This window comes from Bufo gargarizans, chromosome 1 (assembly GCF_014858855.1).
Source record: "Bufo gargarizans isolate SCDJY-AF-19 chromosome 1, ASM1485885v1, whole genome shotgun sequence".
NCBI classification, from domain to species: Eukaryota; Metazoa; Chordata; class Amphibia; order Anura; family Bufonidae; genus Bufo; species Bufo gargarizans.
In genome coordinates, this window is record NC_058080.1 from 592,133,838 (window position 1) to 592,152,534 (window position 18,697).

General features: G+C 46.4%; 1 protein-coding gene across 1 annotated transcript in view; it reads left to right on the forward strand.

Moving 5' to 3' along the window:
• Positions 1 to 7: 7 nt before the first annotated feature.
• OSBP2 (oxysterol binding protein 2) overlaps positions 8 to 18,697 on the forward strand; it is a 273,565-nt gene continuing 254,875 nt past the window's right edge. Inside the window, exon 1 of the mRNA XM_044275848.1 lies at positions 8 to 308. Within this exon, the coding sequence (XP_044131783.1) occupies positions 52 to 308 (257 nt within the window). The 5' untranslated portion in view covers positions 8 to 51. The remainder of the gene's footprint in view (positions 309 to 18,697) is intronic.

Below are 18,697 nucleotides of genomic sequence, written 5' to 3' on the forward strand. Positions count from 1 at the left end.
GTGGAGGGGGTGTGTCGGACGCGTTGTACCAGCCCACTTCGGAGCTGGTCTATGGGGAGAGCGGCCGCTCCTGGCTGTAGCGGGCTGGTGTCCCTGATCTCCGCTGTGCCTTGTCTGTCCTGTCCGCGGATCGGGGCGGTGAGCTCTGGCGCCAGAGACATGAGTAATGCAGGCTCCGTCCTCCCGGGCACCCCAGCCGCCCCCGGACCTGACACCTACAAAGGCTGGCTCTTCAAATGGACTAACTATCTGAAGGGGTATCAGAGACGCTGGTTTGTGTTAAGCAATGGTCTGCTGTCCTATTACAGGTGAGTGTGATGTGACAGGCGGTGGTGCAGGGTCCAGTGATGTGACAGGCGGTGGTGTAGGGTCCAGTGATGTGACAGGCGTTGGTGCAGGGTCCAGTGATGTGACAGGCGGTGGTGCAGGGTCCAGTGATGTGACAGGCGGTGGTGCAGGGTCCAGTGATGTGACAGGCGGTGGTGCAGGGTCCAGTGATGTGACAGGCGGTGGTGTAGGGTCCAGTGATGTGACAGGCGTTGGTGTAGGGTCCAGTGATGTGACAGGCGGTGGTGTAGGGTCCAGTGATGTGACAGGCGGTGGTGTAGGGTCCAGTGATGTGACAGGCGGTGGTGCAGGGTCCAGTGATGTGACAGGCGGTGGTGCAGGGTCCAGTGATGTGACAGGCGGTGGTGCAGGGTCCAGTGATGTGACAGGCGGTTTGTGCAGGGTCCAGTGATGTGACAGGCGGTGGTGCAGGGTCCAGTGATGTGACAGGCGGTGGTGCAGGGTCCAGTGATGTGACAGGCGGTGGTGTAGGGTCCAGTGATGTGACAGGCGGTGGTGTAGGGTCCAGTGATGTGACAGGCGGTGGTGTAGGGTCCAGTGATGTGACAGGCGGTGGTGTAGGGTCCAGTGATGTGACAGGCGTTGGTGTAGGGTCCAGTGATGTGACAGGCGGTGGTGTAGGGTCCAGTGATGTGACAGGCGGTGGTGTAGGGTCCAGGGATGTGACAGGCGGTGGTGTAGGGTCCAGTGATGTGACAGGTGGTGCCGCGGTGGTGTAGGGTCCAGTGATGTGACAGCTGATGCTGTAGGGTCCAGTGATGTGACAGGCGGTGGTGCAGGGTCCAGTGATGTGACAAGCGATGATGTAGGTTCCAGTGATGTGACAGGCGGTGGTGTAGGGTCCAGTGATGTGACAGGCGGTGGTGTAGGGTCCAGTGATGTGACAGGCGGTGGTGTAGGGTCTAGTGATGTGACAGGCGGTGGTGTAGGGTCCAGTGATGTGACAGGCGGTGGTGTAGGGTCCAGTGATGTGACAGGCGGTGGTGTAGGGTCCAGTGATGTGACAGGCGGTGGTGCAGGGTCCAGGGATGTGACAGGCGGTGGTGCAGGGTCCAGTGATGTGACAGGCGGTGGTGCAGGGTCCAGTGATGTGACAGGCGGTGGTGCAGGGTCCAGTGATGTGACAGCTGATGCTGTAGAATCCAGTGATGTGACAGCTGATGCTGTAGAATCCAGTGATGTGACAGCTGATGCTGTAGAATCCAGTGATGTGACAGCTGATGCTGTAGAATCCAGTGATGTGACAGCTGATGCTGTAGAATCCAGTGATGTGACAGCTGATGCTGTAGAATCCAGTGATGTGACAGCTGATGCTGTAGAATCCAGTGATGTGACAGGCGGTGGTGTAGAATCCAGTGATGTGACAGGCGGTGGTGTAGGGTCCAGTGATGTGACAGGCGGTGGTGTAGGGTCCAGTGATGTGACAGGCGGTGGTGTAGGGTCCAGTGATGTGACAGGCGGTGGTGTAGGGTCTAGTGATGTGACAGGCGGTGGTGTAGGGTCTAGTGATGTGACAGGCGGTGGTGTAGGGTCCAGTGATGTGACAGGCGGTGGTGTAGGGTCTAGTGATGTGACAGGCGGTGGTGTAGGGTCCAGTGATGTGACAGGCGGTGGTGCAGGGTCCAGTGATGTGACAGGCGGTGGTGCAGGGTCCAGTGATGTGACAGGCGGTGGTGCAGGGTCCAGTGATGTGACAGGCGGTGGTGCAGGGTCCAGTGATGTGACAGGCGGTGGTGCAGGGTCCAGTGATGTGACAGGCGGTGGTGCAGGGTCCAGTGATGTGACAGGCGGTGGTGCAGGGTCCAGTGATGTGACAGGCGGTGGTGCAGGGTCCAGTGATGTGACAGGCGGTGGTGCAGGGTCCAGTGATGTGACAGCTGATGCTGTAGAATCCAGTGATGTGACAGCTGATGCTGTAGATCAGGGTTTCCCAACCAGTGTGCCTCCAGCTGTTGCAAAACTACAACTCCCAGCACGCCCGCACAACCAAAGGCTGTCCGGGCATGCTGGGAGTTGTAGTTTTGCAACAGCTGGAGGCACACTGGTTGGGAAACACTGCTGTAGATGGTATAAGGTCCAGTGATTTGACAGTTGTGTGTGTGTAGAGTCTTGGATTTAGCGAGCTAATGGATACTTGAATAAGGTGTAGAGAAAATTCTTACGCTGGGTTCACACCTGAGCGTTCTGAAAGGAGCGCTCTGTATGCGCGATTGTACGGGCGTTTGCAATCGCGCATACAGAGACAAGCGAACGCCCATTGTCGCGCGTTCCCGAAAGTCTATGTACGGGAACGCGCGACAAGACGCCCCAAAGAAGCTCATGTACTTCTTTGGCCGTCGGGCGTTTTACAGTGCGATCGTACGCGCTGTAAAACGCCCAGGTGAGAACCATGCCGATAGGGAAGCATTGGTTTCTCCTTGTTGAGCGTTTTACAGCGCGTAGGAACGCGCTGTAAAACGCTCAGGTGTGAACCCAGCCTCATGGTTTCATGGGTTTATAGGGCGGCTGGGCAGTTTCCTAGGTTTAACAGAATTATTGGTAGTTGGTTTTGTATTGTTCATTGGGGTAAGGGTGGGTTTAATAGGGTTCAGCGGGATGAAGGGTGGTTTTGAGGCATGATGGGTGCCTTAGTCTGGTTAATTGGGATGATGGGTTGTTTAGTCCAGTGTACTTCAGTGATTTGATAAGATTCAGTGAAGAGATGTTTCGTTTTGTAGCTTTAAGATTCAGCAGGACCCAGAGTTTCATAAGTTCATTGGGGTGATGAGTGGTTGGTTTGGGTTCAGCAGGATGAGACATAGTGGGGTAGGGTAACTGCTTATTGGATGCATTGTGTATTTTTTAATTATTCTGTTTGGAATGGCTCTGACTATTGAAGTTTATTGTGGGTATATTCTACCACATTTTTCAGATGAAGTTTGTAGTTTATGAGAACATTTATTTATCAGTTTATTTTTATAGTGAGGCAGATACTCAGATTTCTGGGCCTGAAAATCCATTTCATACTAAAGTTTCATGGAATAGTCACAGAAAGTTCTGGCAGAAGTCTGTAGTGTGTGAACATACCCTTATTTGGACACATTGGTAGGTTTTCATTCATGAACTGGTTATTTCGGGTCTTGCCAAAGCATCTCAATTACTTTAAAGTCGAGAACGTTTTCTAACCCACCCATCCCAAATGATTGTTGCCTATTTATGCCTGTTGCTATTCTGTATTATATTTTTTTTGCCGGTTGATAGGACAAATTCTCCACACATTGTTTGTGTTTATTTTCATTCCTGAAGCCCGGTTTATCCAGAAAGTTGGACGGTAACTGATGACAGTGTCATGAAGTGCACTCTATTTAGTATAGTAGTATAGTAATGGCAGAGGGGTAGCTTGCCTTCCAGGACCTGGGGCAAGGATTAAGCATCCCCCCCCCCCCCCCCATTGCATTTGCCATTCAAATTGACACGAAGGCGGATAAGTTAAGCGACGCGTGGCAAATTTTTTTGTTTACACTAATTCACTCCTCTAACTCCGCCCAATGCATAACTTCACTCACCCAGTCCCACCTAATAAAATCTATCATAGGGTACATGGGGGTACCAATACTCCTTGCAATAAATGAAAGAACCAACTGGACCTACCTCATCCAGGGTGTTGCGGGCGTGTCGGCATGATGCCCGCTGGATCCAGAACAAGGTCCCTGTGGTGATAGAGGAAAAAGAATAATCACCTATGGTAGAGATGCTGACTGCCCCTGTGAAATCCCCAGCAGGGGTCGCTGTGCTGGCCAGTAAGACCTAGCCATCCCAGTATATAACAGAGTAATCTAGGGTATTTCCTCTTAGTGCCCCTCACAGTTACTAATGACCGCATTGTGCCTCCTTTCTTATCTTGATTGACAGGGCCAGGCAGCGCTGCTCTCCTCCCGCCGGCCGTGTCTGCAGTGTAAATATAGCGCCGTTCAGTATTCAGCGCAGGCGCAGTGAGGGAGGGACGCTTGGTGGCTGCTGGCTTCCTCACTGCGCCTGCGCTGAATACTGAACAGCGCTATATTTACACTACAGACACAGCGCTGCCCTGTCAATCAAGATGAGAAGGGCGTGAAAAGAGCCTCTTGGAGCAGGGGCAACACCACCCCCCTCCATCTGCTCCTAGAGGCTAATTAGCATATTGTAAAAGTTTGTTTTTCTCAATAATGGCTTCAGGCAGTAAGATGGCACTAATATAGTTATGTTCAGCTGACATTAGCACTTTGCTAATGTCATCCAGCTTAATACCCATTTTTCAGGTGACAGAAACCCTTCAATAAATCTGCCCCAGTATATTCCGCAGGTTATTTGGTGGTCGTATTTGAATGTGATGGAGCAGGTACAGTACCGCCATACAGTGTCCTCGCCAGCATTCCAGTGATAACTATGCACCGATGTCCTCCGCAGATCACTCTCCAGACATTACATCATGGTGATTGCCAGCGTGGTGTATGCCAGGGTTCAGTAGGTGAGGCCCCAGTGGGAAAGAAATAATAATCCCAAGATATACAGATGTAATAGATCAGTAATGGAGGCCGGTAACTCGTCTTTATACAGCACACGTTCAGACAGCGGCTGGCTGATTAGTGTAATGCTTCCAAAACCAGGTTAACGCAGCCATTATTCTGATAAAATAGGGTCATGTACATTATAACACTAGAAATGATAGCCTTACTATAAGGGGGTTTTCTTGGATTCCTGTGGTTTTTAACACATTTGGGCATGTAGTTGTTTACCTCCTGTACATCTTCCCCGTGCTGTTTCTTTTTTCAATTCTTGACCCATTTTTACTATTTAAATAAATCACTCTTCGTTGTTTCCATCCAGTATGTAGCACTTTCTGTTCCTGTATCCAACCAAACCCATGATGCACTTCTCCTTTCTCTGCCACACCCCCGGCACGCCCTGCTAGTTTATAGCTCCTCCCATCCCGCTAGTTACATAGACACTCCACTATCACTGGCCATGTAGCTTCTTTGGCACACCCATGGACATAACATCACAGGAAATGAGAAGGAGCTGCACGGACATGGACATGTGACCATATCCCAGAATGGAAGATAGGAGCAATAACGGTAAAAGAAATATGTTACACAATTATAGCTACCATCCTAAATCATTGTTTTAAAGGATGGTGGTGTGAAATATACAGTAACTAGGATCTACTATCTCTTTATTAGTGGTGGAGGTGCGACCTCTGGGACCCCCTCTGATCCTGAGAATGAAGAAGGTACATATTCAGCACTGTGGCTCCTTGTACAGCTGTGCAGGGTACATTCACTTGATTGGAGCTATGCTGAAGTTCCCTGCATGGTGGGTGTCTGTGATTACATCCCATCCTTTTACAGGTGCATTTATAAATGATATACACCTATCTGATGTGTACAATACCAGTGCCGAATAGTCTTAACAGAGGGTGGAAAGCTAGTCAGCAGACCTCAAATACAATAGGAACAGGTTTGAAAGCAGGGTGGATAAATATCAATGATTTAACAAAAAATCAGATTTTTTATTTATTTATTTAAATCTGATTTTTTTTTTAATATAAAATGCTTTTTGAGGAAAATATATTACCATCCAAAGGTTATTCTATCCTTAAATAAAGATTCATTTTTTAATTATGTAGAATAAGGTTTTATATGTGTAATTTTTTTGGTAAATAAATTCCATTAATCCATTCACAATGTCATGCTCTTCAGAGGTTTTTGTAAGATTATTGGACAGTTTCTCTGCCTACAAGATATTATCACAGATGCTTGGTTTACTTTTGCAGTTCTCAAAACTGAATTTGACTCAGCAGAGATCACATGCCTCTTCTTCACAGCAAAAATGTTATAGCATGAACAGAGTTGAGAAAAATACCTTAATCCTAACTTCTACAAACCTATGAATGCAGAATCAACCTAATCAAACTAATATGAAAAGTTGTTATTCTAAAAATCTTCATCTACTTGCATATTATAAGTTATACCAGCAAGAATTACTCTTTATGTAGAAAACTATGATTTAAATCAAGCCTTACTGACTAGTGATTTAAATTTTGAAGCAAAAAAAAGACCAAAAAACCCCAAACCTGTTTGTAGGCGCAGTTACATTCCAGAAATAGCGCTGGTTCCCTGTAGCCCTTCCCAGCTTCGTTTATTATGGGGAATTCTACTGTCCCTCCCGGCATTCCACGACCTCGGGGTTCCTGCCTTGTCTGTGAAGCCGTTCCTTCCTGCTCACATTGACTTGGCACGGCTAATTCAGGTAAATAGAGCAGATTTCTGGCCGAGTCAACATGTTTTATCCTAGAGCTTGTAAAGAAGTCATGAGGCTTCCTTATAATCATGCTCCTCAGAAGATGAGGGGCCTCAGGTTTTTCCTTTTACCCGACCAGAGAAATACCATCATTCTGGGGAGGGATGGACGACTGTGGGACTAGGCGTGTTACCGGACAATACGTAATAATATGAGATCAGCTCTGTAGGGATATTTCTTTTTTTTTAAAAAGGTTAGACCACAGGATAGGTCCCACACTGATCATGAGGAAGGGGGTCCTCTGTCCCTTGCTTGAATGAAACTGTGATCCCAAATGTGCACTACTGCTTTATTTTAAAGGGGGTGTCCAGGATTTTGATATTGATGGCCTATCGTTCGAGTGCCTGCAGACACATGGTGGCAGGGTCCGTCATTGGCGATAATGCCAGTCACTGACTTTTAACCCCTTAGCTCTGTGTGCTTTTATTGTATAAAAAAAACGATTTTATACATATGCTAATTAACCTGAGATGAGTCCTGTCCCTGACTCTTCTCATGTACAGGACTCATCTCAGGTTAATTTGCATATGTATCAAATAGTTTTTTTGACACAATAAAGGCACACAAAGCTATGGGGACTGGGATATTGCGGATGTGCTAGCGGCCATCTAGCAACCCATGTCCTCAGCTCTATACACAAAATCCCAGTGACAGGTTCCCTTTAAAGTATCTCCACCTCTAAGGTTTTGACTGAGAACTGAATGATGAGGGGTGGGGGTTTGTACATTTACTCACATTACTGATAAATACCTGTGGCCTTTGTGAGAAAAGGTTAAAAGTCCTTAAATAGCAGTTTTACTATGGCGCTGTTCATTTGACTTTGTCTTCATTGTAGGTATGTCCTCTACAACAATACACCCCGATTTTTATTATTTTTTTAGCACAGTTTGTGCGGGAGTTTTATATGCGATAATATGGTTTGTGCTGCACAACTTGAAACTACTCGGAGGTTGACACATCGCGTGACGGTAACCGGCTGTAGAGCGGTTTTCTTCATACGGCACTTGGCTTGGTTTCCTATTATATCTGAAAATAGGCAAAAAGAATTCATGGAGACTTCTCCCATCACAGATCACACTTAGGTTTGTAATAACATTGCTGCTTCCAGGAGAAGATAAATGGTCATATGATTAGTCTCACCAGAATCATAAAGACAAATGATATTTCTTATTAAAGGGGTATTCTAACTGATGACCAATCCTCAGGATAGGTTATCACTATCTGATTAGTGGGGGTCCGAGACCCAGGACCACTGCCGATCAGCTGTTTGAGAAGGCAGCAGCGCTCGCAGCCTTCTCGCTGCTTTCCCTAGGCCAGTGACGTCACGTGGCCTCGGAGCAGTCACTTCATCGGGGCTGAACCAAGCAAAGCCAGTGTACAATGAACGGTGCTGTGCATGGTGAGCCGAGAGAAGGACACAGCGCAGGTCCTTTCTCAAATAGCTGATCAGTGGCGGTCCTGGGTGTCGGACCTCCATCGATCAGATACTGATGACCTATCCAGAGGTTAAGGCTACTTTCACACTCGCGTTTTGGGCAGATCCATCATGGATCTGTAAAAACGGACCCGTTACAATAATACAACCACATGCATCCGGCATGAACGGATCCGTTTTTCTTATTATCTATAACATAGCCAAGACGGATCCGTCATGAACTCCATTGAAAGTCAATGGGAGACAGATCCGTTTTCTATTGTGTCAGAGAATACGGATCCATCCCCATTGACTTACATTGTGTGCTGAATCCGTTTGGCTCAGTTTCGTCAAGCCGACAGCAAAACACTGCAAGCAGAGGTTTGGTGTCCGCCTCCAGAGCGGAATGGAGACTGATCGGAGGCAAACTGATGCATTCTGAGCGGATCCTCAGAATGCATTAGGGCAAAACTGATCCGTTTTGCACCGCTTGTGAGAGCCCATGACGGATCTCAAAAATGCAAAGCCAAAACGCCAGTGTGAAAGTAGCCTAAAAAATCTCTGAAAATCCTTTTTAAGGCCTCTTGCACACAAACGTATTTTCATTCCGTTTCTGTTCAGTTTTTTTATTTTTTATTTTTTTGCGGACCGTATACAGAACCATTCATTTCAATAGGTCTGCAAAAAAAAAGGAAGGTACTCCGTGTGCATTCTGTTTCCGTATTTCCGTTCTGCAAAAAAAATAGAACATGTCCTATTATTGTCTGCATTACGGACAAGAATAGCACTGTTCTATTAGGCCAGCTGTTCCGTTGCCATCCGTATTTTTTTGCGGACCGCAAAATACATACGGTCGTGTGCAAGACGCCTAACACAAACATAATGGGTCTCATGCATAAATAATGCCCCCTGGCCGATTTTCAGCAACAGTTTACAGATAAAGCTGTCCTGGTGCTCTTTCCAGTTGTGAGTGTATGAGCAGCATGTTATAGAGCAGGAGGAGCTGAGCAGATTAATACATAGTTTTGTAAAAGTTTTAATATAACTTGTGTTTTATTTATTTGCACCCCTGCTCTTTCTATGCCCAGGAGTCCAGTGGGCGGTCCTACTCAATCACTGACAACACTGCATCACTCCTGATCATAGAATGAGGATTTAAATGAATAAAATACTGTTAAACTTCTCAGCTCCTCCAGCTCCACAACATGCTGCCTGCGAATCTTATGGCGTGTACAATGTGACAGATTTCCGTTAACCCTGATAACTTTCCATGTGTATGGATGTAAATAATAAAGGGACACCGCACACACGGGAACGTTGCATTCCTTTCATTATGCTGCTTGCCAACTGACTGAGCACCAACTATTGCTCCTGACTTCCATCCAACACGCACACTCGGCCAAGCATACTTGGCAGGCACGAACTTCTGGCTCTGACTTCTCTCCTGAAGAAACAAAGATTTGGGCGTGATGAAATCAAACACTCCCCATTCCTCTTTTCCCTCGACATCTGTCTTCAGTGGTCAGTTAGGAGGCCCTATACAAGTAAGACTAGCCAACTTTTCTCAGCGTGTAAGGCCATCTTGTAAGTGCCTGTGAGAGATTGCAGCTGAGGAGAAAAGACCACCCTTGATCTACACCTTAGCGACATTTTTACATACACAGATCATTCTCAAATATAAGTGTCACAATAATTTTATTCTGTGGGTTGTTATGAGTACGCCAATACCAAATTCATATCCGTATTTTAAATACCATTTTAGGGTACATATGACTTTTTGATCACTTTTTGCACTTTTTTATAGGCAGAATTAACTAGCTATTTTGTTCATTTTTTTTTTATTTGTGTTTTACAGTTTTCACCATGTAGGATATATATTGTCATCATTTTATTATAGGGGTCAATATAAACATACCAATTAACTATATAGAACTGTTACTATTGTGACACAGCGAGGGGTTGTGTCTGGCAAGGCAGGTATTTTCCTCCCAGCATGTGCGGCTGCTCTGGTTTTCAGCCAGGTGAGGTCAAATACCGGACCGGAGTTTAAGTGCCTTCCAGGTTTTGGCAGCACTTGGCTGTCCTTAATAGGCAGCTGGGCTCAGCAGAGATGTCTCTGTTTTTGGGCTCTGAGGCTTTGTGCTGTCCTGGAGGGCTGAGAGCCGCATGCTGGGGAAACAGGCACCCTAAAGCCCGCTGTGGACTACTGGAGGCAGAACTGCCAGCAAGGTGACTTGTGTTATATGAACTTTCCACGGTGTGTGAATTAACACCAAGACTGCAAAGTTATGTGCTGTTTTGTGCAATTGCCTCAAGTGTGAATAAACACACGTTTTCAGTTAAGAACTTGTATTTTGCCTCTGTACTGCGCCCACTTACCCTATCTACCAGAGCGAAACCCCACACTATATACAATTTTTTTTTTTTCTTCATTAAAAAGTATTTTATGTGAAAATATATATTTTTTTATCTTGGATTTTAAAAACATTATTACCTTTTTATTTTTTAAATGTCCCCTGATCCTGTGATAACTCATATAATACACTTATATTCAGAATGAAGAACAGTAGTCAACGGGCAAAGATGCAGTTAAGTTTATTGAAGATCCAGCGTCACCAGAATGCAAAACTTGTAAGTGACTTTTTGGACTGCCCTTTGTCATGTCGTTTTTTCAGTGGTGTCAGGTGAAGGGGCATACCTTCCCCTATGTTGTCAGGACTATTCCTCGCTTCTCTTACTGAGTATGTCCTGGATACAGGGCCTGCTTACCCAAAATGTCATTTACAGTTGTGTATGCCGGTGATGCTGTATCTTCAGTAAACTTAATTGCATCTTCCCCATTGAGTGCTGATCCTCATTGCAGACATATCTGTATTACTGATAATCCCTGACGGTGGGCATCTGGGGGATTGTCACCACCTTCTACCGCTATGAGGTGGAACTCGTATAATGCACTGTAATACTTCTGTATTCCAGTGTATTATGTCCATCAGACAGGCATGCAGCCCTACATTAGACCGTACATCTGGCACCTGTAATAGTGCTGCGGCTCACGCAAACTAGCTGCTTGCCATGAAATACTATTACACCGCAGGGCAAAAAGGGGTTAATCAGCAACCCAGTCACTGGATCACTCCCACTGCTGCATTTTTCTAATGGTTGGATGAGTATCAATATGTGAAGATTCCGCTTGTCATTACACCCTGCCAAGTCAAATTACACTCTGTAAATCTGAAAAATGTTCCCCAGTTGACGCTGTACGTAATATGTGGCAAACAAGTCTTAAAGGGCCGGTAGAATTCAAGAGCCTGGCTGAACTGTACCAGAGACGAGAAGTAAAGAGTCCAGAACTGTTTTGCTTCAGTTACCGTGCCAAATCACATCTGTTTCAAGGTGTGCATTTTAACTTGTAAAGCCCACAGGCCAGAAGAGTGTGCCGTCTTGTTAGTTGTGGTTCCGTTGTGACCCACAGATGTGGCTGAAGGTATGATAGTATTTCAGGTCCAACAATGCAGCTAGGGGCCAAGAGTGTAGCTTTGTAAAACGCTCAACACATGAAAAGCAATGCTTCCCTATGGGAATGGTTCTCACCTGGGCGTTTTACAGCGCGTACGATCGCGCTGTAAAACGCCCGACGCTCAAACAAGTACTTGAGCTTCTTTGGGGCGTTTTGACGCGCGTTTGTGGCCATAGGACACTGCAGTCAATGACACAAACGCGCATCAAACGCGCGTTTACTATTACCAAAAACGCGCATTTGACGCGCGTTTGGGAAACGCTCAGGTGTGAAAGCAGGGTAAGTTACCAGGAAAAAGTTGTTCTTGTCAACATTATACCAGACTTTACGAAAATGTATATTCTTTAATCGTACTGAACACAAAGTAAGTGAATATTTAGGGTACCACCTCATGAGATTTAATTTCCAACATAAATTGACATACTTCAGATTTCAAATCTGTGGTCGGTCTCCACTCTTGATTCTTTTTCTCAGCATGCGGATGAGATTTTCTTGCTGGTACTGTAAAATACTGTGGAGTTGCTGCTCCATAATCCTCAGTGGGGATTCCCTGGTGTTTCAATCCCGTGTGGTCCAAGTATACAAAATCTGTCTGCTTTCATTTAATTCCCTTCAGTGGAGCTGAACTGCAAAACCAGGCACCACTCAAATGTCCTGATTTATCAAGACCGGTGTGTGCTACACTGGTCTTGATCGGGCTTGAGCTTCTAGAGGAGGCATTTCATTTATGACCAGGTCTAGACCTCATCTTAGGCTATGTGAACCAGTAGGCTTTTCCGGCAGAGAACAGCCTGCTGGAGTTCTCTGGATCCAGCATAGTCGGATAATGCCGCATGCCCACCGGACCCCATTGACTCTGAGGAGAACCAGTGAGGATCTGACTGCTCCCCGGCATAAATAGCGGCATTCGGCTGGAAAAAAATTGCTGCATGCAACTTTTTTTTGTTCAGCTGAATCCCAGCCCATATGCCGAGGAACAGCCCGATTCCGTTGCCACCGATAGCGACCAAATGGAGAAGGCTAGGATGAAGCAAACAGCGTCAGAGTCAATGAACATAAGTCTTAGCGGTATACAGCCAGTTGTATTTTTCTGGGAATGACAGGCCCTTTTTAAGATGACTTGTTGGGGATTAGTAGAAGAGCCCACCATGAGAGACGAGTTAAGAGCTTCCATGGTCGAGATAAGAGGCTGCGTGCCATATCTGTTGTTGAAGACCCTGCAAAACGTTGAAAGAAGTGGCCATTGTGGAAGGATGCTTATGTGACATCTGGGCTATTATTACCCCCTAACTCGGTGAATATGAGAAGTGCAGAAATCAGTACCCAAATTTTTCAGAACATCACTGCACACTAGAAGTGTGGAGGTCTGCTCCAGACAGAACAGATCTTCTCGAAGCCGATTTCTGGTAACGGTGCGGGGATGAGTCACTGTAGTGGGTAATTCACTTGAATGTTCTGATCAACGCTTCCAAACAGGAGGAAGCTGCCAGTATAAACACCACGTCTTAGCGCCAGGAGGAGTGTATATTATGCACTATTGAAAATGAATAATGTGTAGGCAAGAAAACTTGCTATTTATTCAGGGAAACATTACCATAACTTATAATGATGCTTCCATACATAAAACATAAGACTTTAAGTTATTTTAAATCTATTTTACACTACAGGATTCATCCAGTAATGCTGAATCTGTGTGTTACCTGCATCCCCCACACTAACGCACTTCATGTTGTTACTGGACACGTCCTTACTTTTGGGCCTGCTGCGGCATTCATCACTCCTGGTCCCACCTCTTGACAACTAACAAACAGTGGAGCTCCTAAGTATGGGGTTCAGTCTTGTGTAGAAATACATTCTAAAATGTAAATGTACAGTACAGCTGTTATTATGACCTCCTGGGGGAAGGGTACACGTTACAGCTCCTGATGGACCCAAATGAACACTCTTTGTGCCAACCAGCGCTTTACGCATTCAGCACAACTTCGTTAACACCAGTGTCCAAATAGTCTTCTGCTCCTCACAGATAATCCAAGCACGATGATGGGCTGCCCTTAGGCTTGTTTCACACTAGTGTTAAGACATCTTTGGCCGGCTGTTCTGGTAGGGAGCAGTCTGCCAGAGTTGTCTGGAGCCGGCACTGCTAGACGCTACCTGACATTCACTATGACGGGGGCCAGCTAAAATCCGGCCACAGCCCGGCAAACATGCTGAGAATCAGCATATTTGCCAGGTTGTGACTGGATCTCCGCCAGTCCCCATTATAGTGGTCTCCAGAGCAGTACAGAGTTTATGAAATGTCTCTAGATCTTAGCGGTCACATTACGCCACAGAGCTGCCTGCTTACCCGGTCAGGTCAGGTACATAACAATCTGATGCTCTCAGCATTAATTCTAGGAGCATCAAGTACTTCTATACCTGGCCAGCAGCTGCAGGTACCCTCCTAAACCCAACTGTATCACATCCTTAGGCCTCATGCACACTGCCGTGTTTCACGGCCGTAGTGCGGGCCGTGGAACCGCGGCCTGGATCCCTCCTGAGAGCAGGAGCGCACGGCGTCACTGGTTGCTATGACGCCGTGCGCTCCCTGCTGCCGGCACAGTACAGTAATACACTGGTATAGATCATACCAGTGTATTACTGTATTGCGGCGGCAGCAGGGAGCGCACGGCGTCATAGCAACCAGTGGCGCCGTGCGCTCCTGCTCTCAGGAGGGATCCAGGCCGCGGTTCCACGGCCCGCATACGGCCGTGAAACACGGCAGTGTGCATGAGGCCTTAGTATGGTGATAGGGCAGTATTTTATGCCTCACTGTGGTATTTGGTTTTGCTGGGGTGGTATTTTGTGCTGAACTGTAATATTGTTGGCTTCTCCTACTTCTGTTGGCCCAGCCTACTTGTTACCCTTCCTTCTGTCAATTTGGACTCCTCTACCTTTTGGGTCCTGTTTTTAAGTTTATTATTATTATTTTTTTTCAGGGCCACTTTAAGTTTCCAACCTGTCCCTGGGAAAAACTGTTCTATAAGTGGACGTACCCTTTAAATAAAATCTCACTGGAGACAGTTTCATGTGCAGCCTTGTGAAAAATCTGATGTTTATATAGACTTGGCAGAGTCTGGGATTGCAAAGCTTTTCATTTTGTTTTTCCAAGTTGATTGTTGTCCGCTGTTATAATTTCATTTGGCAGATCACGATGTCACGTGTCCTCGACGCCCAAGTACTCTATTCCAGCAAAGCCTCTGAGTCCTTTGTGTACTGGCTCCAGATGTAATATTGTTCTTTTTAGGAATATCTGTTCTGTAGATCCAGCAAAACAAGTCACACCGATGTGTTCTGTCCACGTGTAGATGCTTTCCTGAATATACGGTAGTTTGTACTTTGGCTAATCCTGTCTTATATCCCAGAGCAGTATCAAACACTGACACAATAACAAGATCCACCAACTGCAAGGACCACCACCGATCCGGAGAATGAAAAAGCTGCAGCCCTTTGGCTACTTTTACACTAGCGGCACGGACCTCTGGCAGGCTGTTCCATCGGGTGAACAGCCTGTCGGATCCGTCCTGCCGCTAGTGACTGTGTGCCCCCAGACTGAGGCTGCTGGAATAAAACTACGACATGTCCGACATTTATTCCGGCAGCCTCTCGCCGTGCGCTACCGTGCCTCTGCCGGAACTCCGCACCTTCCCTATTATAGTCAATGGGGACGGAGCGGCAGTCGGGGGCACACTGTTCACTAGCGGCAGGACGGATCCGACAGGCTGTTCACCCGATGGAACAGCCTGCCGAAGGTCCGTGCCGCTAGTGTGAAAGTAGCCTTACCTAACTTTCCATGAGTAGTGAAGGCTACATTCCTGATGGCTGTAAGCCCACTCTTGACGCATCTTAGTAATGGGGTCGTATCCTACTCAAGAAGAGCAGAATTCAATAAAAACCGCCATCATCACATAATATTACATTAAATACACTCCTATAGGAAACCTGATAATAGTAAAAAGTAAAAAAAAACTTTTTTTCTTTGTTTTACTTAAAGGAGTTGTCAGAGATTAACAAAATTTGGGACACAGTAGCCAATTGCTGGCTTATGTCCAAGATCGATGCGGGTGAACACTCTGGAAGTGTTGGGGAAGCGCTGTAAATCCCCTAAATATCAGATAAATTCCAAGCACTCTCCAGAAAGTTCATTAAAGGTCATTTATTCCTTATTGAATGCATGTAAAGAAGTTTACAAAAGATTAAGGGGGTCATTTATTAAGACCGGCATTTTAGATGCTGGCCTTAATAAAGCCCTACATTGGCGGTGAATCCGCTGGAGTTATGAAGAGGCATCGGCCTCTCCATAACTTCTGTGGATCCACCACCGCTTCTAAATGTAAGACCGCTTCCGAGCTGTCTTACACGTAGACCTTTTTCTACGCCTGAAACAGGTGTAGAAAATGGTGAATGAGAGGAGCCTGTCGGCCCATCCTCTTCCCCGCCCACGCCACATCCACTTTTTTTAGACCTGGTGTGAGTGGGAGAAAGTTGCAGATTGAAATATAGGCGTATATAAATGACCCCCTAAGCGCACGTGTGATAAATGTATGAGATCTAAAAAGGGTAGGTTGCTACAGAAAGGAGACACTTTAGTTTGAGGAAGTCAGAGGACATTTTGGTCTATACCGGACCTTTATGAAGTAGTCACTGTGAATACAAAGTCATACAGGAAAAGTAAGCAATGTGTTTAGCACAAGTTGGTGTAGGTCTAAAGGGGCTATCCCATGAATAATGTAAAAAATGGAAATCATACATAATCTAGTGTATGACAACCAGTTTCTAACAAATCTAGAACCTCCTACACTATGATTGCTTGACTCAGTTTTGAATCATTTGTTCATGTAAGGCTACTTTCACACTAGCGTTCGTCGGTCCGCTCGTGAGCTCCGTTTGAAGGAGCTCACGAGCGGACCCGAACGCAGCCGTCCAGCCCTGATGCAGTCTGAATGGAGCGGATCCGCTCAGACTGCATCAGTCTGGCGGCGTTCAGCCTCCGCTCCGCTCGCCTCCGCACGGACAGGCGGACAGCTGAACGCTGCTTGCAGTGTTCGGGTGTCCGCCTGGCCGTGTGGAGGCGTGCGGATCCGTCCAGACTTACAATGTAAGTCAATGGGAACGGATCCGTTTGAAGATGCCACAATATGGCTCAATCTTCAAGCGGATCCGTCCCCCATTGACTTTACATTGAAAGTCTGGACGGATCCGTCCGAGGCTATTTTTACACTTAGCTTTTTTTTGCTAATATAATGCAGACGGATCCGTTCTGAACGGAGCCTCCGTCTGCATTATTACGATCGGATCCGTTCAGAACGGATCCGATCGAACGCTAGTGTGAAAGTAGCCTAAATTGCTCTTCTCGCAATATCTTTAGTGGCATTTTTGCTTATTTCATGACCTGTCAGATGTGACTTTTGTCATCCCCAATAGCATTTAGAAATGTGCCGTTTCAGCCTTCTCCAGCCCAGCAGTATGTAAACAGTTGTGTCGGATATCCCAGGCATCAGCAGGACCAGGAATAGCATCCCATTTATAGGACTGAAGAATGTTCTTGCTGCTCCACAACGTCGACGCTTTGTATTCTCCTCACATTGCACAAGGGAATTATCACATCCCATATACCGCATTTCTCCGAAAATAAGACCTACCCATAAAATAAGCCGTGGCAGAATTTCGAAGCATTTGCGCAATATAAGTTATACCCCGAAAATAAGACATAGTGATAGGCTTGGCCATGCAGCGTACCAGCGCGGAGCAGTAACGAAGACGGGCAGCCCTTCTCATCTGCCCCATCGTGATAGCTGCTATCTGGGAGGTGACCGGAGAGGTCCGGGCAGCCCCGTCAACAAGGTTGTCTCCCCCTGTCAGGTCCCGGTCGATAGAGGGAGACGTAGAAAGTGAAAGTCTCCTCAGTGAAGTGAGGAGCAGGATGCTCTGCTTTAGGTATTGTGTGTCCTCAGGGGGAAGAAGTAAAGCTGTGGCTGCCGTTTTACTCAGCACTGTGGGTCTCTTTCCCCCAGCACCAACCAGCAACAGTCTGTGGGTCTCTCTCACCCCCCACAAACACCATGGGGTAGGGGAACAGCTTCAGCTTTTGTAGATTGTTGTACCATACGTAATAAAAATAAGACATCCCCTGAAAATAAGCCAAAGTGTGTCTTCTTGAGGAAAAATAAATTAAAGACAATGTTTTTGTGCGGGTATAGGTCTATAAAACTGCTTATTTTGTAACTACAGCTCCCAGCATCCGAAACTATTTTTTTCTTCTTTTTAAAGTATATGTCCACATAAAGAGGACCTTTTATGTCTGTTGTAGTAACCACTGTATTCCCCATTAAATACCAGTTCTGGAGCATCTTTTCTTGGAACTCTGCTTTATGCCTCATGCACACGATACGTTGTTTGGGATTCACTTCAATAGGCCCGCAATAGATGTGGACTGCACTCCGTGTGCTGTCCGCTTCCATTGGTCTGTTCCGTGGCCCTGCAAAAAAAAAATAGAACAAGCCCTATTCTTGTCCGTTTTTCAGAAAAGATTAGGCCTTTCTATAATGGGCCGCCCGTTCTGTTCTGCTAATTGCGGAACTCACACGGGCGGCATCCGTGTTTTGCGGATCTGCAATTTGTGGACCGCAAAACATGGTGCGGTCGTGTACATGAGGTCTTAGGCTAGGACTACACAGCACTCTTGGGTGCGCTTGCCAAAGATCGCCGTGTAGCACTGCAGCTGTAGAAATAAATGGTGTCGCAGTGTGACCCCAGAATCGCAAGAAATCCTGCAAGGTTGTATACATTTTTAAAAAAAATAATTCTGGGGTCACGGTTACGGCAAACGTGCGAGTCATGCTACAGCCTCATTCATTTCTATGGCTGCAGTGTTACACTGCCATCCTTGGTTGCTCAACACCTGTTGTGCCCAAGATCACTGTGTAGCCCCAGCCTTATCCATTGCTCTGGTATTCGTTCTGAAAATGTATGACTTAGGCCCCATGCACACAACCATGTCCGTTTTGCGGTCTTCAAACCGCAGATCTGCAGTATATGGGTGTAGCGCATGTCCGCATTTTTTT